The following is a 23,411-nucleotide window of genomic DNA, read 5'->3' as shown; positions in this document are numbered from 1 at the left end:
CCAAGGAGGGGACTGGACTTGATGGAACTACAACTATAGAGACAGCAGATGGCACATAGCCTTCTGTAATCACGCATTTGATCTCCAAGTGCGTTAGAAAGCCCTACAGGGGTCTTCAAACTACGGCCCGCGGGCCACATGCGGCCCGCAGAGGAGTCTGATCCGGCCCGCCAGGTTTTTTGGGCAGTGAGCGCAGCCGAGGTGTTACAGTAGGAATTAGTAGTTCATATAGTCCGGCCCTCCAGTTCTCTGAGGGACCGTGATCTGGCCCCCACTTTAAAAAGTTTGAGGACCCCTGCGCCTAGCAGGTTTGTAACTGGAAAAATAAATTCTTTAGAATGTGTTTTTAAAAGATAAATTGAAAGTATTATAAAAATTTAGAAAATAGCCCAGCCGGTGTAGCTCAGTGGTTGAACATATGAACCAGAAGGTCACAGGTTCGATTCCTAGTCAGGGCACATGCCCAGGCTGTGGGCTCAAACCCTAGTGGGGGGCATGCAAGAGGCAGTGAACCAATGATTTAATGATTCTTTCTCATCATTGATGTTTCTACATCCCCCGTCTTCTCTGAAATCAATTTTAAGATTTTAAATTAGAAAATAAAATGAGAAACCAATTGTTAGGTATCACACCCAAGGCTACTTCGGCCATTCAACCATTCCTTCACTCATTCAATGAATAATTTGCTGAGTTCCCACTATCTAACAGACATTCAGGTAAGAGCTGGTTATACAAAGGCAAAAAAGAGAGAGATGTCCTTGACTTCGTGAATAAGACTTAGGTTCCCCAGCTAAATTGTGGCAGTAAACAAAGAAAGATAATTCAGAAATCACTTTAACAGAATCAGTGACAACTCAGATGTAAGTGAGAGGGGATAAGAGATTCTATGCCGAGTAAGACCGGCTCTACTTTAGGCATTATTGCAGATACCTTACATAGATTCATTTTTTTTTTTTTCCATTAAATCCTCAAGACAGCCCTACAAGAAAGACATCATTATCCCTTTCTGGAGATTAAAAAAAACGGAGGCTCCAAGTAATTACTAAGGTAGTTTGCCCAAGGTTACACATAGAGTGAGAGTCAGGGCCAGGATTCAAATTCCGGCCAGACTCCAAAGTCAATATTCTTTCTTCAAACATTACTGATTCAATAAATAGCTCACTAGAGAAACACTAATAAAGAAAGCCTTCCAAATTACAGTGTTTAAGTACAATTACAGGTCCACCTAGTTAAGGAAAGCCCTTGGAAATCTGTAATTACTTCAGACTCAACAACCATTCATTGAATGTCCAAAGCTTGATGCACAGAGGGAAAACACCGTAAGCCAAACAACACAAGCATTAATTTCAGGAAGATACCATTCTCACGATTCAGACAGGAAATATATCCATGCCGAAACCGGTTTGGCTCAGTGGATAGAGCATCGGCCTGGGGACTGAAGGGTCCCAGGTTTAATTCTGGTCAAGGGCATGTACCTTGGTTGCGGGCACATCCCCAGTAGGGGGTGTGCAGGAGGCAGCTGATTGATGTTTCTCTCTCATCAATGTTTCTAACTCCCTATCCTTTTCCCTTCCTCTCTGTAAAAAATCAATAAAATATATATTTTTTAAAAAGAAATATATCCATGAAGTGAACACACTAATAAAAAAAAAAAGTTTTAATTAAAAAAAAAAAAAAAAAAAGACAACCTAAAACTAGGATAGACTTTAAGCCAAAACCAAGCACTCACCGGTAAATTCAAAAGTGAATTGGTCACGTGACAATACCAAAGGTGGCTGCACATAGACTGATAATTTGGCTTTCTGCAATGCCACTCGATTCTGCAGTGTGACCTAAGGAAATAGAAATTGTTAGTAACTAAAAATTATATTCTAACCAAATTAATAAAATATCACAACTACTTAAAAATCACTATAAGAATTAGGAAACATCATCTGGGGGAAAAAGAGAGAAGCTACAAAACATAACATGTAACGTAAGTGGTAGATTAAAGGGTCCTACTCAGAGACTGGCCCTGGAGTTGGACTTTCCTCCAAAGACATAGGAAAAGCCAAAAAGCACATGAAAAAATGCTCAGTATCTTTAACCGCTACAAAATACAAATTCAAACCACAATGAGCTACTACTACACAGCCACTAGAATACTAGAATCAAAAGGTCAGTGGGAGTGGATAAAATAGGTGTTAGAAAGAACGTGGAGAAATTAGAACCCTTATATATTCTGATAAGAATGTAAAATAGTACAGCCACACACAAAGTCTAAGAGTTTCTTTAAAAAATTAAACATAAATTTACCATACAATCTCACAATTCCATGCCAAGAGAAATGAAAACATGTGTTCATGCAAAAACGTGTACACAAAGGTTCAAACCAGCATTAATCATAATAGCCAAAAGTAGAAACCACTCAAATGTCCATCAACTGGTGACTGGATAAATAAATACAGTATATCCATACAATGAAATACTAATCGGTAATAAAAAGAAATGAAGTGCTGATACATGCTACAACATGGACAAACCTTAAAAGTAGTAAGCTACTAAGTAAAAGGAGCTTGACACAAAGAAACACATATTGTATGATTTCGCTTCTATGAAATGTCCAGAATAGGCAAATCTATAAGGACAGACATAGACTTGCCGTTGCTGAGGGATGGAGAGGGGTTATGAGGGAAGAGTGGGAGAGAAGGGAGCAGAAAGTGACAGCTAATAGGAATGAGGCCATTTTTACGGGGAATGAAAATGTTTTCAAATTAAATTATGGTGATAGTTCAACAACTCTGCAAATATGCTAAAAAATCACTGAATTATGTACTTTTAATGAGTAAATTGTATAGTATTTAAATTACATCTCAATAAAACTATTAAAAATGTTCTACCAGCTGAAACCAGTTTGGCCCAGTAGTAGAGCGTCGGTCTGCGGTCTGAAGGGTCCCAGGTTCGATTCCGGTCAAGGGCATGTACCTTGGTTGCGGGCACATCCCCGGTAGGGGGTGTGTAAGAGGCAGCTGGTTGATGTTTCTCTCTCACTGATGTTTCTAGCTCTCTATCTCTCTCCCTTCCTCTCTGTAAAATATCAATAAAATATATTTTAAAAATTAACAAATAAATAAAAATGTTCTACCATTATCCAGGTGATTACTTTGTAAGTTATATAAATACCTAATCACTGTGCAAAACACCTGAAACTAATATATTGTATGTCAACTATAATTAAAAACCTTTTTTCATTTTAATTAATTTTTCTAATTTTTTAACTTAAAAATATTCTATCAAAAGCAAAAAAAAAAAGTATCTGCCCTCAATGGCTGATAATTACATCATGAAATATTATATGTGTTCATTCTTCTTTTCATATAGATGTGGCATCATGAATTATTTATCTTATCCAGTATCAGTATATTACATTGTACACAAGTCAATTATTCTCTAAAGATTTCCTTACTGCCGAAACCAGTTTGGCTCAGTGGATAGAGCTTCGGCCTGCAGACTGGCAGGTCCCGGGTTCGATTCCGGTCAAGGGCATGTTCCTTGGTTGCGGGCACATCCCCAGTAGGGGATGTGCAAGAGGCAGCTGATCAATGATTCTCTCTCATAGATGTTTCTCTCTATCCCTCTCTCTCTTCCACTCTGTAAAAAAATCAATAAAATATATCTTAAAAAATAATAATAATAAAATAAAGATTTCCTTACTTTGCCCAGCCAGTGTAGCTCAGTGACCTTTCCCGGCCAATGAGAAGGGGCATCATTTTCACGCTGGCAAAGAAAAAGCTTAATGATCTGCCTTCCAATGGGCATCATATCCCCTAAACGGCCAATCTCTTCCACTAATCTCTCCTGGATGAGTGCACATGGCTGGTAAGACAGACTTACACAGCAGACCTGGGTACCTATTGCTCTTCAGGTGACACCTAGTTTAGCCAACACTGAGGAGCATCCTCTACCTCACACCTTTGCTATGGGGCAGTTCAGTCTAGTTACCAGGCACTAGTATATGAGACAGATACATTTCATTGTTAACTGGCATAATGAAAGGGCTTACTTATTTTTAAGAAAAGTGGTTCTGAAATTTCTCTTAAATAAAAAGCATGTATCACCTATTCCTTAATTACATATACATACATACAAATATATAATAGAGAAACCATATAGCGATATACAACTGGCCCACAAACATTATATATATACTAGAGGCCCAGTGCACGGATTCATGCACCAGTGGGGTCCCTTGGCCTGGCCTGTGCCTCTCACAATCCGGGACCCCTTGGGGGATGTCAGAGCACTTGTGCACATATTCGGCCTGATCCCTGCAGGCCAGGTTGAGGGACCCCAATGGTACATGAATCCATGTACCTGGCCTCTAGTATGCATAGCAGATCTTTGGTTAATCTCTTCCCACCTTCCCCCTCCCCCCTTCTCTTTGAGATTCATCAGTTTGTTCCATGTTTCCATCACTGTTTATTGAGTGTCTGCCCCCTGGTGGTCAGTACGCATCATAGCTATCAGTTGAATGGTCAAACAGTCACTTGGGCTTTTATGTATATAAAATTCAGTAAATATCTTGAATTAATTTTAAACAATGTGGATATTTGTACAACTTAAAAATGTCAATCATGAAATTTTGACTTGCACAGAAAATGTTTTAAAAGACAACTTTTGATGCAGATAAGTACAATAAACACAGCAAATGAACAATGGACCCTCAGTTGTTACTTTATCAGCCCTGGGAATACATGAGGGGAATCTGCATCCCACGAACAAAGCTTCCTCAGTGACGTCTGACCATTGTAAACCTACTGCCTTTTTAGTCAAACCCTGACGGCAATTATGGGAAGAAACCAGATATGCACCCCAGACAACATTCTTTCAAAGAGCTCGTCCCCTGGACAAATGGAACACAATTTAAATGTTTTCTATTAATAATAACATGATGCTAGCCTATACATACCTTTTTTAATCACATTGATAACCATTAGCAGCTTTCTATATTCATAGAACCATGCTAATAAATTATTTATGTGCATTATCTTATTTATTATTTACAACATGGTGAAAGAGCTACTATTACTATATGCCATTTTAAAGAAAAGAAAACTGTGGCTCAGAGAGGCTAAATAATTCGCCCAGGGCCATTGTGTTTGTAAGTGGAGGAGCCACAGTTTAACTTCTGGCTGCCAGAATTCTTAACCAACTGGGGTTAAGTCTCAAAACAACTCTGCACATGAAACAAGTGCCCCCATTTTGCAATTTAAAGACAGAGCTTCAGAGAAGCTAAGTGCGTGCTCAAGACCATCAGGCCAGTCTGTGCAAGAGAGCTGAAAACTCGGACATGAACAACCTTGGAAGTAGCCATGGGCCATGTGTAAGAGAGCAGACACACTGACTGCTGCCCTGGCCACGGGAACTCAGACAAAAGTCACCCGGTTTTTCATTTGCTTTAGAGGCACAACTGGGAGAGCTCGCCTACCGGGACTTACAGAACCCCGACAATGGCGAGGCCCTTTCCAAAGCGAATCAAGGAGATGTGGGACGAAAATAACTACAGGAACAAAGAAGAGCTGTGTGTGAGCCAAAAAAAAGAGTTAAAGACTTGGCTAGATCGTAAACTTCATATTTTAAGAGAAAAATAATTATAGAATATTAAGGGGAAAGTATAAAACATTAATACAAGAATTTTCCATGCTCTTTTCTGCTCCTAACAAAATGAAATATGATCCTCAGGAAACAGAACACTGGATTTTTATCCTCGGTGTGTAACCGGGACTCCAAAGGCCAGGTCTGAGCAACCACTCTCCCGTCAGGCACACATACTCAAGGTAGCCACATCTTCGCTCACGTGGAACGGATGGAAACATTTTCTCAATTAACAGGATTTATTGTGATGGAAACGTGCATGCTTATATATCTTGGCTGCTGTTGTTATAAGAGGCTAGAAAGGGAGATTTATAGCAGAAATGTGTATAGGAACTGTCAGAGCGAATCAGGAAGGCATTGTGTCTGCTGCGGAAGTCCGGCTGACTGTGTGCAGCCCTGTGTGGTGCCTTCTTTCTCCTGCTCTGACAGCGTCAACAAGGACCGTTAGGAATGGCTTGGTTGCTCTCAAACACAGTAACCCCGCCAGGGAAGGAGACTTTCCCGGTAGTGTCACGTCAGCATTTGGGGGTGGCTATTCCACCTGGTAGCCTAAGAGCAGCCTGGGACAGAAAGGTGTGTTTCCTTACAGCCATCAGCAGTAGCTGGGGGGAAATTAGCATGAGCAATGTTATCTGGTTGAGGTACAAGACTTTTCTGCGATTTATAGTGTGTGCCTGAGTTATTATGTGTATGTGTCTGAATAGTATCAGTAGATAGACATGAAAAGGGTTTCCCCACACAGGTCTATAGATCATTCCTGGAACTCTGAAGGGTTTCTTTTTTTCTTTAAGTGTTTGATTTCTTGCCACTAATGCTTTTCCAGACTCAGAAGTATTAATGAGATAGAGCCTTTGATTGAAGAGGGGAGGGAGACTGGGGAGAGACCACCCTTGTTTCCAGTGGCAAGAATCCAAAAAAATTAGCTTAGGAAACTGTTAAAAGATTGGGCTCCCTTCAACTTCTACCACAGAGCCCCACACTAGGGCCACCCGCTGGGCCCAGTGTAAGCGAACACAATTGGTAGAGCCTGGTACCCTGTCAAGCTCCTCCAAGGACAGCAACCCATAATCTAAGAAAATATGAGGCCCTGTCCAAGTTTTGACTGAGCGAATCGCCAAGATCCACAACTTTCCCTGGCTCCGAGCTCCGGGCAGTGATAAATATTGTCAGCTTAATAATGTGCTGACTGATTACCACACTTTAATCTAAATGCCTTAAGAGGGTTCTACATTTGAGTCCTAGTCTAAAATTCTACAATGACGGGACTGAAAATTTTAACCAAAACCACATCCTTCTTATTCTATTTTTTCAGGACTATCAATTTGTCACTACTCTACTTTGTGGCTTCTTCATTTAATATTTTCTTGCTATAAATACACCCCTTTAAAGCTAATATTATGGCAGATGGATGGCTGGGAATTCTTTTCAAACACATATATAATCATACCTAGAAGAAAGCTATTATTACCATGCACATAATTCCTTAATATATATATGATGAGTCAATCAACTGGTTGGTCTATGTGATGACACAATTCCTTTAGCATATTCAAAATGCTAATTGTTTCTAGAAGAAAAAAAAACCTGGATCGTACAACACATTTAAATAATGGTAGGAATAAGTCATAACAATTGTTTCTATTATGCACATATTGCTATGAATGCAATTATCAGTTTCATATTTGTAGAAAGCAATGAAGGTTAGCAATTCACCACCCAAGGCTGAGGAAAGCATACAAATTCCAAGTGTTTGCTTGACATTTCCATTGGCTGTTAAAGGGTGACAAAGGTGATGAAATGTGTACTATCGTATGCACATTATAGTCTAGAACCATTGTACAATACCTTCACTGTGACTGAAGGGACATGGTCAGTTCCCACTTCAACATCAGGAGCTTGCTGTGAACACATGAAGAAAGGAAGGAAACAATGGTTTCAATATTACACGCCAACACACACTTCTCACCACCGAAATCGGAAACCAACTGCAAAGAAGTCGTCACTCTGATGACAGACTAGAAGAGTCCATGTGACTTTTCAGATGTCTTCATCTAGAAAGTCATCAGCTAATATTCAAACACTCCCCGCCCCCCTCCACCAAGAAAACTCACAGGCCTTATTACCAAGCTCTATTGCCGAATTTACTTGAATGTTGAAACTAATTAATTCTATTAACTCATTCTTTATATTACACAGAAGGCGGCCTCCTTGTATTTTCCAGATAAACATTATGCCGTTCTTTTAGGCCCTTTTATTTTTTAACTTCCAAAAGTACTCTATTCTTATTAGTAATATGAATATGTATCCATGACATATAACTAATAATATAAAGATTGAGCCGAAACCGGTTTGGCTCAGTGGTAGAGCGTCGGTCCGCGGACTGAAAGGTCCCGGGTTTGATTCCGGTCAGGGGCATGTACGTTTGTTGCGGCAGCTGGTCGATGTTTCTCTCTCATCGACGTTTCTAGCTCTCTATCTCTCTCCCTTCCTCTCTGTAAAAAATCAATAAAATATATTTTTTTAAAAATATTGAGTGGCCTTACACCTAGAAAATAAAAGTATGAGCATCAGCCCAGGCTTACCTGGTTCTACTTAAGAATTTCAGAATATTGTATAATAGAGCAAACATTTTCTTATAATTTATAACATTTTTAGGTATTTTATTTTTCAGAATGAAAGATTGAGAAAGAAAAATTCTCACTCTGTGACAGGATAAAACAGAGGGAGGACAAATTTTTTAGTAATACTCATATGAATTCCTGGGGAACAATTAAGGTCCTAAATCTGTATCCAACCAATGAATAGATCAACTGTACTTTAACTTAACCTACTTGGAATCTTTTCACTAAGAAAAACTAAGCCACATCTAAGCCATGGGGACTGCTATGATATAATGGGCATCAGCATAATTAAGAGTTGGAGATTCATATTATATTTATGACTCCATAAAAACCATATATAAACTCAAATCCAACTCCTCAATCAAGAAGATAGGAGAGCAATGCTTGCCGCTTCTATAAAAGACCCCATTCTAATATAAATTATATTATGTTTTCAGATGTGTACTTTCATATTAATGATTTAAAATAAAATATTAAGCCAGGCTTTTGGGGATAGCATTACTTAAAACCCAGGAAATGTTTTACAGTTAGCTGTCTAAGTGTCTAGAAAAGAAACAAACATCTCCTGTTTCCAGCTCTTTTCAATCCATTGTCTGAACACCTCAGCACTTCGAGTTACCCTCTGGGAAATAAGACTACAGTCAGAGAGAAATGGCTTCACAAAGACTCCATAGCACCACAGCCACATAAATCGCTGGGCTAACGTTTTCCAATGGAATGAATACGATACTCTCAAGAATCTCTTAGGAAGGAAAAAAAGAATGAGACAAGGAAAATGAAGCTGAAAGAGACACCCAGTTAAAAGGAAACAGCACTCCAGGTTGCCAACAGGGAAATATCCATTACAATCTAGTGCTAGTTCCTAAAGCCTTTTCCTTCAAAGATCAAAAGTTGCCAAAGAACAGAGAGGGAATTCCACATTCCAAATAGCCTATGTTTAAGAGAACCTAAAAAAAAAAAAAAAAATTATATAAGTTACCCAAAGGAAAAAAAGAATCATTCCCAAGGCAAGAAAATGTGTGTACATTTGTCAGCTCACTAAGCAGAAGTGTTCCACCAGACTACACCCTTCAGGTAGAGTGAGGAGTGGTGTGTGCTGGACGGCTGATGTTAGAACAGTGCCTCCACTATGTGACCAGCTGGGTGAATGTTTCTTTCATATGGAGTCCTATTTTTTTTTTAAGTGTACCCAATTTACTAAACTATAGCAATGTTAATGTGATTTCTATCACAACCTGTGTTGGCTGTTATGCTAAAATTAATCTCGGAAAACTTATGACAACTACTGGCTCTATTATGCTCTGGTACCTGGATATTAAAGTCATTGCCTAGGCTAAATTATATAATTACTAGAGGCCCGATGCACAAAATTCATGCAAGAGTAGGCCTTCCTTCCCCTGGCTGCAGGCACCGCTTCCCTCTGGCACCCGGGACCCGGCCTTCCCTCGCAGCCCCGGCTTTGTCCAGAAGGTCGTCTGGAAGAATGTCCAGTCTAATTAGCATATTACTGCTTTTATTATTATAGATATGACACAAATACAGTAAAACCAGTGAATTTGACCACTGTCTAAATTGATCAGCTTTTGGTATGGACACATAAAAACCTAATAGATTTTGCCCAAACAGGAGGCAGTGAGACATAACCAGTCAGAATCTAACAAGCGCTTACAGAAGACTAAACAAGGAGATGGGGTAACATAACCAAGGACAGTCCCCCCTCATCCTTCTTGTTTCTCAGCTTTTTTCATTCACTCAGAGAGCAAGTAACCACTGAGCACCCATATAAGATAGTGCTGTCTCCTTTTAACTAAGTGTCTCTTTCAGCTTCATTTTCCTTATCTCATTCTTTTTTTCCTTCCTAAGAGATACTTGAGAGTATCGTATTCATTCCATGGGAAAACATTAGCCCAACGATTTATGTGGCTATGGTGCTGTGGTGTCTTTGCGAAGCCATTTCTCTCTGACTGTAGTCTTATTTCCCAGAGGGTGACTTGTGGCAGTGAACAACGCAAGTAGTGAAACATAGATGGTGGCGGTAGTGGTGGTGGTGGTGGTGGTGATTATAATGTTGGAAATCTAAAATGTAATTTTATGATGATGCTACTGACTAATTATCATAACAATTCAACAAAGGAGATTCTATTATTTTTCTCATTTTACAGATGAGAAAATTGAGATAAGAAAAATGAAATAACTTGCCCTGGATCACACAGACAAAAAAATGTGTGTGGGGGTGGGGGGTAGAGATGTGAGAAAATAATTCCTGGCCCAACTGTTTACTCTTAAACTACACACAGATACCCCATCACAACCACCATAATGTATTCAAGATTGTAAATTATCAAACCCTGAGCTAGGTCTTTCATAAACATTATTTCATTGAACCTTCAACAAACATCTTGCGGGGTCAATATTATCCATCTGGATTAGAATTAAAGTTAAACTTTAAAAAAGGTAGATTCGGAATAATAATGAGAACTCCTTCTACTGTTCCCCTTCCCCTTTTGTAGACAGATATCTGCCTAGAAACTCCTTACTGCACCCAAGAGGCTAAAGATGTTTATTTCCAGAAAATAACAAAGATTATAAGTTGTTGTCCTCCTTAAAGCTTCTATTTGAAGGCCTATCATTTAAGCCAATAAATTTGGATCCCAATGTAGCAGAGTCCCCACTATCACCAAACCTTTCAACCTCTGCAAAGACACCTACAGACACGGAGTCCAAGTTAGGAGAAACCATGGCAGAAATTTTCAAGTCATCTTCTCTCTCAGTCATGGGCCAAACACCTATAATTTGAAAAAGAAAGAAAGAAAGAAATTCTTTTAAAAAGATATTTAATCATAGAGTAAAACCTGCTTTATAGTTTTTAAGGGTTATCTATATACCATGTATCCAAAACAACCATAAACATACACACCTAAGAAACGAATGCATTAGAGAATTAGAAGCTTGATGCTAATTCTTCCCCCTCTACAATATTTTAAGAAAAAAACGGTCTCTTTCTCCAAAGATAGTAGCTAAGAAGTGACCCAATGCCTAACTAGTACTGGGAATTTCAACGCTTTCTCCTTCACTTCTGGTGGAAGCCTACATGAGTGCAACCCTTTTGAAGGTAAGTTGGCTTGAAAGTAACTGCTTTTGAAGGTAAGTAATCCCACTGCTGGGAGAAGAATTGTTAGGTGACAGGATCCGTACGATTTGATAGTTATTACCAACTCACCGACAGGCCCAAGGAAGTTCTATGCTGCTGGTGCTTATTAAAAACAAAACAACCTAAAGCTCTATATTTCTATTAATAGGGAAATAGTTAACTAAATTATGGCATATCCATCTTGTGCAATGGCCTAAACCCCAGAGCTATAAGGAAGAGTGCTATCTATCTTTATATACTGATAAGAAAATAACTCCAAGATACCCCTATTAGTAAAATATAAGATGTAGCACAGTGTGTTTATATGCATTTGAAAAATAAAAATCACAAAAACATGAACATTTTCCTAAAGAATACACAACACACTTGATAAAGGTTACCTTTCATCGCGTGAAATAGAACCTGGGGTTTTACCCTTTTAGTACTGTTTGAATTCTTTTCACCATATTCATATTATTTTCACAACTTAAATTTCACTATTTACAAAAAGTTTATAGTGTATAATAAGATATTATGAACAAGTGACAGAGATCCTAAACAAGCAAGGAACATAGTTAATACTTACGCAATGTGTGTGTGTGTATGTGTGCGTGTGTGTGTGTATGCACACATGTATGTGAAACACTGCTGGCTGCCACCTACCACCCACCTCCATGCCTCCTTCGTTGCCAGAGTCCTGATTCTGTTGGCACATTCACCTTCACCTCAAAGTCACTGGGTTGGTCAAATCCAATTATGTTGACCTCATTCCCCTGACTGTTGGTTGTTTTAGGCATGAGCATGGTGCTTAATCCTGGCAGATGTGATGCAAGAAAAGTTGCGCGTGGGGTTGGAGGAATCTGGTGCATGCTTTTGGGAAAGCTATTCTTCCCTAATAAAGGGGGAGACTCGGGAGAAACACCTCCCTTCCTCCCTGGAAATGGTGCTTGCACATGTGCCTGGGACTGCAGAATTCGCCGGGGACCCTGAGAGGAACACCCCACACACGCTGAGGGGGGCCGACTGGACAGATGGAGAGCCCTGGACACAGCCGCATGAACCATCGGTGGCTGGCAAACAGAAGACCTGCCTCTACTTCCAGCAGGCACTCCCACCAGCGCGGCAATGTTTGGAATTGGAATTCCCGTAACTTAGAATACAGAAGGCGGCTCATCGCCCAGCCAATAGCCATCCTTCGAGAACCCAATTTTATTCCAGGCAACAAAACCCTAAATTCCCAGCCTCTCCCGCAGCCTGGAGTGGCCAGTGAGAAGAGAAGAGAGGCTGCTCAGGGCGGGGTTCCCAGGAAGGACCCCTCTGGGTTGACTAGGCCACAGACATGAGGGCAGCAGTTCCAGAAGCCACCCTGCCCCAGCAGAGGCCCTGGGAGGGGAGGAAGCAGAGTCCCTGCCAGACTGACCCTGGTCTGCCCTCGCCACACTGCCTTCCCGGGAAATAAACACGCCGCCTGGTTAAGCCACAGTACCTGGGCACTCTGTTACACGCAGCCACACTCAGCCGAACAGCACATCCCAACAAGGCCAAGTGCAAACGTTCCTAGAACTCAACGGCACGCAGCTTGGGTATCCTGGACCTACTTCCTCCGGATGCAGACTTTCCCTTAGGGGCTTGCTGCTCTCTCCCCGCCTGAAGGCACACTGTGTGGAAGCCTATCTCACTACCCCACCCATTCCTCCAGACTCGCCCAAGCAGAGCATGACCAACTGTCTAAATCAGTAGTCCGTAAACTGTGGCTCGCGAGCCACATGCGGCTCTTTGGCCTCTTGAGTGTGGCTCTTCCACAAAATACCATGACTTGGACGAGTCTATTTTGAAGAAGTGGCATTAGAAGAAGTTTAAGTTTAAAAAATTTGGCTCTCAAAAGAAATTTCAATTGTTGTGCTGTTGATATTTGGCTCTGTGGACTAATGAGTTTGCCGACCACTGGTCTAAATCATAGGGAAGCCCCATCTTTTTAAAATATATTTTTAATTTATTTCAGAGAGGATGGGGGAGGGAGAGAGAGATAGACACAATAATTATGAGAATCATCGATGGCTGCCTGCTGCACCTCCCCCACTGGAATGGAGCCCACAACCCAGGCATGTGCCCTGACCGGGAATCGAACCATGACCTCCTGGTTCATAGGTCGACGCTTAACCACCGGGCCACATTGGCCTGACAGGTAACCCCATCTTTGAAAGTGCCTACCGACAACTGTTGATGCTGGTAATAGAAACGCTTGGCAGGATTCACACTAATGAGCGGGGCACAGAAAGCTTCAAAATCCATGAGCCATACAGGAATTATTACTCTAACTTCATGCTTACAACATACGTTCCTCATATAACTTACACACATAAAATCAGGTTCAAAACCTTCTTTATTACAGTAGATAATATGCACCATGTGTATAACAAAATATACTCTTTAAATTGGCTTTAAATTTTGCTGCATTTCTAGCTTTGAAGAAATAAAAAAATAAAGCTTTAAGTACTGACCATAACCCACAAGACTGAAATTTTTTGTTAAGTTGAAGTCACTCTACGAAAATAAGTGGCATTTAAATGAATAATGGGGTCTTCAAAAAATTCAGTTTTAACTTCTCAGAATATTCTACAGTGAAATGATTTGCTGCTCTACATAATTACAGGTATTTTAATTTAAAAAATAGGCCACAGATTTATAAGGGTACAGAAGACCATAGTTCTCCATATCTCAAATAAAGTAGTTTAAAAGTCTCTCCTTCTAAAAAGTTTCTCTTTGTTTCTTTTTCAGGGATAAAACCAAATGATGGTGGGGAAAGGGCAGAGCACTTCAAATATCAAGGAGAAATTGGGGTTATATAAACAATGAACTCTGCACCCGGGTCTGTGGGCACATCCCTAACCTAATTAGCAGTTATTTCACATTACACAGAAGGATCAAGGTAGTGACAAGCAGAACAACCTAACCCTCCTCACCCAAGGGCATCGCTATGGTCACCAAAAACATAACTTTGAGCTGGAAGAGGTTTTTCTGAGAAACGTTTAGCACAATTAAATGGTAATCAAAATACCATTAGCACTTTGTTTATGGAAAGAACAAAATCTCCAAACACAAGATCTGGAGTGAAAAGCCACATGAAATGTATTTAACGAACTCTAGAAATTTCATGCTTCACATATATGCCACTCTTCCCCAACCGCATTTTTAAACAATACATTGAGACTTATAATTCCATTAATCCCCAAACAATAGTGTCAAACATGGGGGGAGGGATTGTATATTGCAATTTGATACATCCAATTTTAATTATTCTTTATTTGAGAGGGAGGTGCTGACAACAAGTAAATAGGTTTTTAACTAATGAAAGTAATTCAAAGATCTAACTTTCACTTTCAAAACTTTCTAAGAGAAAGTGTGAAGCCAAAGGATAATTGTTTTACTTTAATATTCAGACTCTTTAAATATATTATCTAACGTCCTCTGACTCTTGTCTTGGTAATTCAGTCTCAAAAATACATAAATCTCATAAAGTAATTGGACCAGGAGTAAGGCTGGCTCTGTGGTTTGGGTTGGCTTTTGATGCTCTGCTCCTTTTATTATTCCTACTTGTTTTAACATTTCTTTTACGTGAAAATAGTCCATATTTTTTCTCACTAAAAAGAAGAAGGGGAAAAAAAACAACGTTTACCTGACCCTGAGAAGGGAACTTGCAGTAATGCCTTTCACATGTCCAACCCGAATGCAGGAGTGGGGTTTTGTTTCTCCTTTTAATTTACAATAAAATTACACCCCTGTGGATCCCAAAGTAGGATAATATTGAGTTATTCAAAACGCAGGAACTGAATATGCCATCAGCCTCTGAGTCATTAGAAACAGCATACCGCGGGCTGTGCTCCGCGGACACGAACTCCAAACATAAATCCTACCACTAAGCTGCAAATGACTGCATTTTTAGTAACAGAGTGGTAACTCGCGTATTGCTTTGGTTTCTTTAAGAAGTTAATTAGAAGATCAACCGACAGACTTGTGTACATGCATATAAGTACAACCAATGGACATAAAACTCTGGGGAGGGAGAGTATGTATGGGAGGGAGGGAGGGGGGCAAAAAAAAAATCAATAAAATATATTTAAAAAAAAAAAAAAAGAAGTTAATTAGAAGTTAATAATCGGCCACTCTAAACTTTAATGTTCTTCTCAAGGCCTGAAACCACTGACCAAAGAGGTACAGGTTCCTTTTTTGTTGTTGTTGTTGTTGTTGTTTTTGTTGTTGTTGTTGTTAAAAGGTACTTTATTGAGTATTCTTACATATTGTGTACATCTGCTGATCTGATTGACATGCAGATGAAAGACTGACATGTAGATGAAAGAACTATCACTATTTGGTGACAAAGTAAGATGTATTTTAGGAATCCTTTTCTTTCTTTTCTTCACTAGAGGCCTGGTGTAAGGATTCGTGCAGCGTGGGGGTCCTTTGGCCTGGGCTGCAGGGATCTGGCCAAAACCAGCTCTGCAACATCCTCCCAGGGGTCCCGGATTGCGAGAGGGCGGTTCTCAGATGACGCACCCCGAAACCGGGCTCCCTCCTCTCTGGTTCAAGGTACATCAACCAAGAACTGAGGCTGCCAGGTCACCACAGCTTGGCAGCTCCTGCATTGAGTGTCTTTGCTCTGGTGGTCAGTGCATGTCATAGCTACCAGTCGGTGTGTCTGCCCCCTGGTGGTAACTGCACGTCATAGCTACTGGTCAGATGATTGGATGGTCAGACAGTCACTTAAGCTTTTATTTTTATTTTTTTTCTATTTTATTGATTTTTTTTACAGAGAGGAAAGGAGAGGAAGAGAGAGTTAGAAACATCGATGAGAGAGAAACATCAATTAGCTGCCTCTTGCACACCCCCTACTGGGGATGTGCCCGCAACCAAGGCACATGCCCTTGACTGGGACCTGAGACCCCTGAGTCCACAAGCAGACGCTCTATCCACTGAGCCAAACCGGTCAGGGCTAGGCTTTTATATAGAGAGAGTCATGTAATATTTTTGCTCCTAAGAACTCCCAATAGGAAACTAATTCTGCTTGTTCTTTTTCAAATACTGTATTGCATAAGAATTACTGGTTCCTTTTTTAGACCTTAAAGGGGGAAGAAAAAAAAAAAAAAACAACTAGATAGCACTGTCCCCAAAAAGGGGACACTAGTGAAAAAGCATTCTCTTAAAATAGGACATTTATTCAAATTAGGCATAAAGACTTGTGGGGTAAAGAGCAGCCAGTTTTTACAAATATGACTTTAATTAAACCTGAGGGAGAAAATTAATATATACAAAACATTATCCAGATACAAAGTAAAATCAAATAATAAAAAGCTTCAGATGAGATACCTTGTGATTTGTTAACATCTTTAATGATTTTCTGAAGTTCTTTCAGCTCTGCATCAAGGGCGTCATAATTCAGCTCTCTGGACTCCACTCTGGGAGCTTGGAACAAAGATGGGTCCGTGCCCAGGTATGAGCACTGCAGGTGACCGTCCTCACTCAAGGTAACTATCACGCCCTTCAAATCACTACAATAAAGCAGAGAAAACAAGGCATCATTAAATGTGTGGGTTTAGATTGACCAACTACATTTTTATTCAATTAAGCTTTAATATACCAGTAAGAAAACGACTACATTATCCATTTCTAAAATTTTACACCAAAGACACAATTCAAACGTTTCAAACATGGCTTTGGTTTGGCTCAGTGGGTAGAACGTTGGCCTGAGATAGAGCATTGGGTTCGATTCCAGTCAAGGGCACATGCCCGGGTTGGGGGTTCAACCCCCAGCCGGGGGTGTGCAGGAGGCAGCTGATAAATGAGTCTCTCTCATTATTGATGTTTCTAACTCTCTCTCCTTCCTCTCTGAAATCAATAAAAATATATATTTTTTTAAATGTTTCAAACATGATTTGTATTTACAGAATTAGTCTCAATGTTCTGATTCATTACAGAAGGGGGGAAAAAACACTAACAATTATTATAATACAGTAGCTGTCATTTTGGGGGACTTAACTGCACAGTAAATCCTGCTTTAAGAGCTTTTCATTCACCATATCTTTAATCCTCAAGCCAGCTCCCATTTAGCCTATCCTTTTAGCCTATCATTTAAAAAAAAATTAAAGTTGTTTTCTGAACTTGCTATAAAAATAGTTGAAGTGAACACCATTTTCTTCTTCCATAGTTTGCACAGAAGAAAAAAATTAAACATTGTCATAAACCATTTTGAGCTAGTACATAATGAATTTGCTTGCTTGATTTTTGTTATATTTTTTAGTGGCCATTAATTTTTTTAAAGGGTCACCAACCAGGTTCTAAAGGTTGAATCTTAATTTTAAAAAATCATTAAAATTTTTAAGAAAAAAAAATCTAGAAAAATGTTGCTGTTCATGTGAAGAAAAGGATAAGTTATATAAAGCTCTAGGCTTTATTCAGAATAGCTAAGAATTCTTTCCCTGGCCTGTTTTGCTCAATGGATAGAGCACTGACCTGCAGACTGAAGGGTCCCAGGTTCGATTCTGGTCAAGGGCACATGCTTGGATTGCAGACTCAATCCCCAGTAGGGGCTATGCAGGAGGCAGCCGGTCAATGATTCTCTCTCATTATTGATCTCTCTCTCTCTCTCTCTCTCTCTCTCTCTCTCTCTCTCTCTCTCCCTCTCCCTCTCCCTCTCCCTCTCCCTCTCTCTCTCTCTCTCCCTCTCTCTCTTTCTCTCCCCCTCTCCCTTCTTCTCTGAAATCAATTTTAAAAAAAAACATCCCTAACCAGTTTGGCTCAGTGGATAGAGCATCGGCCTGCAGACTGAAAGGTCCCAGGTTTCATTCCAATCAAGGGCATATACCTTGGTTGCGAGCACATCCCAATGGGGAGTGTGCAGGAGGCAGCTGATGATGTTTCTGTCTCATCAGTGTTTCTAACTCTCTATCCCTCTCCCTTCCTCCTTGTTTAAAACACACACACACACACACACACACACACACACACACACACGAAAAGTTCTATTTAAAAAAAAAAAAAGAATTCTTAAAACTCCCCAACATTGAATCATGGCATGTGGTCAGCTCATGAATCCAAAAGCTCAGCTGGACTAAGAGTAGCCACTATACTACTTGATGCTTCCCATAAGGTGGCCCAGCATCCATTTTTGCCACCAGCCTTTAACACAACATTCCTAGCTCCAGGGCTAAGGCACAGTAAGTGCCACATAACCATGTGGTATAGCTTCAGGAATATAAAAAATCAGTGTAGGTCACTGATCCAATAGCTAAAGAACTAGACTAGTATTTGGATTAGGGACCTGGGCTCTAACTCTGATTCTGCCACTCTACAGCTGAGTCAACTTAGAGAAGTCTCCCTAAATGATCTTTATCTCCAAAGTGAGAAGGTAAGACTAGATGACCCTCATATGCCTTTAAGTTTTATGAATTGGTTCTGTCGATCTCTCAGAAAATAAATACTCCCAAAATAAAATTCTTTTCTTCAAGAGTGAAGCGACATCATAGCACCTCTGGGCATGATCCCTTCTTTGCGGACAACTGAAGCCCCCTAGTGGTCGTGGAAATCCTAACTTCCAGCTCTGACAAGCCTGGTTCAAAAGGGCAAACCCGCCACCACCTCTGAGTGCTCCCCATCCCATGCAGTCCCACGGGGTTTAGGGACCCACTGGATCCTCAGGAAACTCTAGGATACTGAAGGGCAGATGTCTAGCTGGCTTCTCAGAGAATGTTGAGATCATTAGTCCTTTGAAAGGGTTTTTCCACTTCATCTTCACCTCTGAGTGATCCAGAATACAGGAAAGCTAGCCTGGCCTAATACAAGAATCCCTTTCTATGCAAATTTGGTCTTTGAGTGGGTTATCTTATTATTGAATCACTCTGTCCCACTACTTTAGACAGCAAACAGCAACAATTTAGACACAAGGACTTACCTAAAAATTTATCTGAACCTTCTAAGCTTCTGAGTTCAGATAGGAAGTGTTTGAATAGATATTCCTACATGTATTTTTTTAATTGCCTTTCTACTTAAAGAACATTTTATTTAACAATATTGTCCATAGGGATTGATGTGGTAGGTTTTGCAAATGACAGAATTTTATGCTGGAAGAAGCCATCAAGGAAATCAAGTATTGTCTGCCATACTACTCATATCTTTAAAATAGGGTGGACAATCCAAAAATTAAGGTCCCTGGGTTATTACCGATCCTGAAGCACACCAGCTAACCAAGGCAGGAGTATTATATAAGGAATCAAGGTCAAAGATGTTATATGCATAGGACACATAATAATTCTGTCATTTTTAGCAATGGGGCATGACACTACACAATAGGGTCTGCTTAGGAATCTGAAAGTCATTGTTTCACCACTCAGAAAACAGATTCCTGTCCAAACAAAATTCCAGATGGATTTTTAAAGTTAAACTTAAAAATATGAAACTGCAAAAATATTTATCTGCCCTTGGGATGGAAAGGACTTTTGCTACAAGAAAGCTATAGAGGAAACTAAAAGGGAAATTATCTCTAAATCAAGCCATATAAAAAATTTAAACTTGTTATATGCTTTAAAAAACAACATGGTAAAAAGAACAAAAGGCAAACTGGGAAAACACTGGCAACAAACATAAAATACATAACTTAAGTCAAACCATATGAAGTTGAGAATATTCAACTGTTTTTAACCTATAAAATCAGTTTTATGTGTTTCAGCTAAAATGTAAAAACTCTTACCAATCAATGAAAGTAAGATTACATCCAAAAACAAGGTCAAAAGGAATGTACAATTCACACATAAAAAGTCACTGAATAGATTAAAACACATTCCAAAATCAATAAAGTGTATATTTTAAAGCTACCCTTTATTATTTAATACATCAAACTAGCAAAGGTACATGGAGATAGAAACTCACAAACACTCTCAATGGGAATGTAAATTTGTTACAAATCCTTTTAGAGAACATTTTAGAAATATATATCAAAAGCTTTAGAAATGCTCATTGCCTTTTTATACAATAATCTACTTTCACAGTTTTTAAGAAAATTTAAAATTGACCAAATGGTAAGAAAAAGGGGAAATATTTTTACATATTATACAGCTATAACAGAATTCTTAGAAACCAATAAAAATCACATCTTACAAAATATTTACTATCAGAAAAAAATAGCAAAATCATATTAAGAGGAAAAACAAAATATAGTACCGCATATACATTTTACCCTAATTTTGTAAAATACATGTATAAAAAGCAGGAGAAAAGAATTGTCTAAATGCTTATAATCTCACTAACAAACTATCTGTTAGTGAGATTATAAGCTATTTTTATCATGTTTCATAATTAAATAAAATTTAAAAGAAAACTATTTTTTATAAGGAAAAAAAGTGTTCTATTTTCCACCCCTAGACACTGAATTTGAATCATCAACTTAGAGGTTAAATAATTTGTGGGATTAGAACTTTTATCTAGTTCTCTTTTTCTGATAAGCCAATCTAGAACATGTACAACCTGAAAGCATTTGAAATATAGCTCACATGATAAAAAATGAACAGTTTCTTTCATTTGCTAATTCAATCAAACAAATGAGCAATTGTTTTAAAAACAAATGAAAAGAAATGCATTCAATCAAATTATATATTATTCAGCCACATTCTATGTAAAATATTTTAACTTACCAGGTTATAATTCTGGTTTCTGTTATTATATATCCATATCAAAAAATATTGAAAACTGCAAACTGGTGTGCTCAGTGTTTGAATATCAATCCATGAACCAAGAAGTCACTGGTTCGATTCTAGGTCAGGGCACATGCCCAGATTGCATGCTTGATCTCCAGTAGGGGGCATGCAGGAGGCAGCTGATCAATGTTTCTCTCTCATCAATGTTTCTATCTCTCTATCCCTCTCCCTTCCTCTCTCGCTGAAATCAATAAAAACATATTTTTTAAAACTTGGAAACGTAAACATTATTTATTAGACCCAGTTTTCACTCTGCCTCAGTAAGAAGCACAGGATTGAAAGGCATTTTCCTTCAAGAACAAGAGCAGATGGGAAGCAGGCAGCCCTCTCTCAGCCCCAACAGGCTGGACCTGATCATTTGAATATACGCTGATTCACTTCACTATCTCTCAACAACAGAACAGAAGCTACACTGGCAAATAAAACATGGTCTTGCCCCAGCAGAAACTGGTCTAGCTGTAAAGGAAAACATCTTTTTTTCTTAAATAGCAACTGCAGTATAGCACGGCAGATGCTGTTAGCTCAGTAGGAACAGACTGCAGTGACTTGGCCAGAGAACAGGACAAGTTTCATGGGGCAGACGATGCGGGAGGGCTCCTGACCTACAAGTAGATCCTCAGATGAAAAATGAACAGACAGAAGGAAGAGGACTCTGGCCTCGGTGAACTCATTCAGCTTCATGACTTTTAAATATTAAATACCTTTTAGGGCCAGCTCCCCTGTTTATACCTCCAGACAGACCTCCCTCCCAAGTTCAGCCGCGTACTGGATCTCCCCACCTGGAAGACCCACAGACATCTAACATCGTAAGTGCCTACAGATGAGTTCCTGATTTGAGCTCCTCCTTGTCCAGCTCAGACCCATCCCTCCTGCAGCACACGGAAATATGTTAAACATTCAGTGAAATAAAGAAATCAAAGCACAGGGACAAAGAAAATTGAGGGATATTGGGCCAAGGGGGCCAAGAAACTACATAGGATCAAATCATACAGATTCTTTCATCCTCAAACAATAGGAAGTCACAAAAGGTTTTTAAGTATAGGGGTGAGAAATAACATGATCAGATTTATCTCTGACAACGATCCCTTCTGATTACAATGTGGAGAGATCATGGGGGGAGGAGGGGGACTAACATGGTAAATCCAGGTGAGAAAGGGTGGTGGTCCAGGAGAAGATGATGGGGATGGAGAGAAGGGAGTGGATCAAACCTAGTTAGAAGGTATAATCCCATAATCTTATTGAATCTCCAAGTAACTTTGTGAAGAAAAGTATTGCCTCAACTGTACAAAGAGAAGAATGAAACCCAGAGAAGAGAAAAGAATAGATTGTAGTTTCCAGAAGACAATAAGCAAAGCTACAGAGAGCTGCAGGCTTTCTGGATTCAGCCTTGAAACTTTCCATTACCACACTGCTGCCCTTAGAAGGCAGCAAGTGACTCTTCACACAGAATGAATTTTTATAGACTATGTATTCAGCAAATGTAAGATGCTTTTACATTTAACTGAATTGTATTTGAAATAAACTACCAAAGGGTGTTTTTGGTTTTTTTCATTATTATTCTAAGCACAATGACTATATATTCAAGAACCAACTATGGAAAATAAGAGAGAAAAGGAAAAGGGGAGACCAATTCCACATAAAGTGTCATGTGAACATTTGCCTTTAAGCTACAATGTTAAGTACAAAATTACTGTGGTTATTTCCTCCTGAAATTAGCTGACACACCTGTTTGGAATTCAGTAGTGAAGGCCTATCTGACAGCCATTTGGAAGTTGCTACTGTCAGCAGGATCCAACTTTGTACATTTAGAAAGAAGAAAAAAAATCTCTCTTTTGATGAAAGTTATCAATTGTTGAAATTATCTGTATTATAAAGTAGATTAATGACTGTCTACCGGGATGTGGCTTTCTCATTAGTTCTTGTGAGGACAAGTATGTTTTACACAAAAGAAATAATGCTCATGTTGGAAAAACCTCAAATTATAATTGTTCTTACCGTTAAACCAGCTTTGGGTTCATTGGCGCCTTTACAGCACTAACACTGAAACAGAAAACAAAAAGACGGGCGCACAGTTTTGTTCTGGGCCAGTGGTCGGTGAACTGCGGCTCGAGAGCCACATGCGGCTCGCAAGCCTCGTTCTGCCACTCTGTTGACTAATGAGTTTGCTGACCACTGTTCTAGGCTCCTTTTCATTTACAATTTTCCTTATTTCTTCACTGTATTTCACTCACTTGTCATTTGTTCACTCGTTCACTCATTCATCAAATATTCTCAAACACTTGT

The 23,411-nt window shown here is 39.4% G+C and overlaps 1 protein-coding gene across 7 annotated transcripts in view; it reads right to left on the bottom strand.

Annotated features, from left to right (window-relative positions):
* BBS9 (Bardet-Biedl syndrome 9) overlaps nt 1–23,411 on the bottom strand; it is a 283,053-nt gene that overhangs the window by 159,262 nt on the left and 100,380 nt on the right. For all 7 annotated transcript variants that reach the window (XM_084896844.1, XM_084896846.1, XM_084896850.1 and 4 more), the window contains exons 10-13: nt 16,750–16,931; nt 10,965–11,041; nt 7,480–7,533; nt 1,730–1,832 (exon numbers count right to left, since the gene is read on the bottom strand). In XM_084896844.1, coding sequence (XP_084752970.1) covers nt 1,730–1,832; nt 7,480–7,533; nt 10,965–11,041; nt 16,750–16,931 — 416 coding nt within the window. The remainder of the gene's footprint in view (nt 1–1,729; nt 1,833–7,479; nt 7,534–10,964; nt 11,042–16,749; nt 16,932–23,411) is intronic.

This window comes from Pipistrellus hanaki, assembly GCF_964339955.1.
Source record: "Pipistrellus hanaki genome assembly, chromosome: 10".
Classification (NCBI taxonomy): Eukaryota; Metazoa; Chordata; class Mammalia; order Chiroptera; family Vespertilionidae; genus Pipistrellus; species Pipistrellus hanaki.
This window is presented reverse-complemented; position numbering and strand designations above follow the sequence as displayed.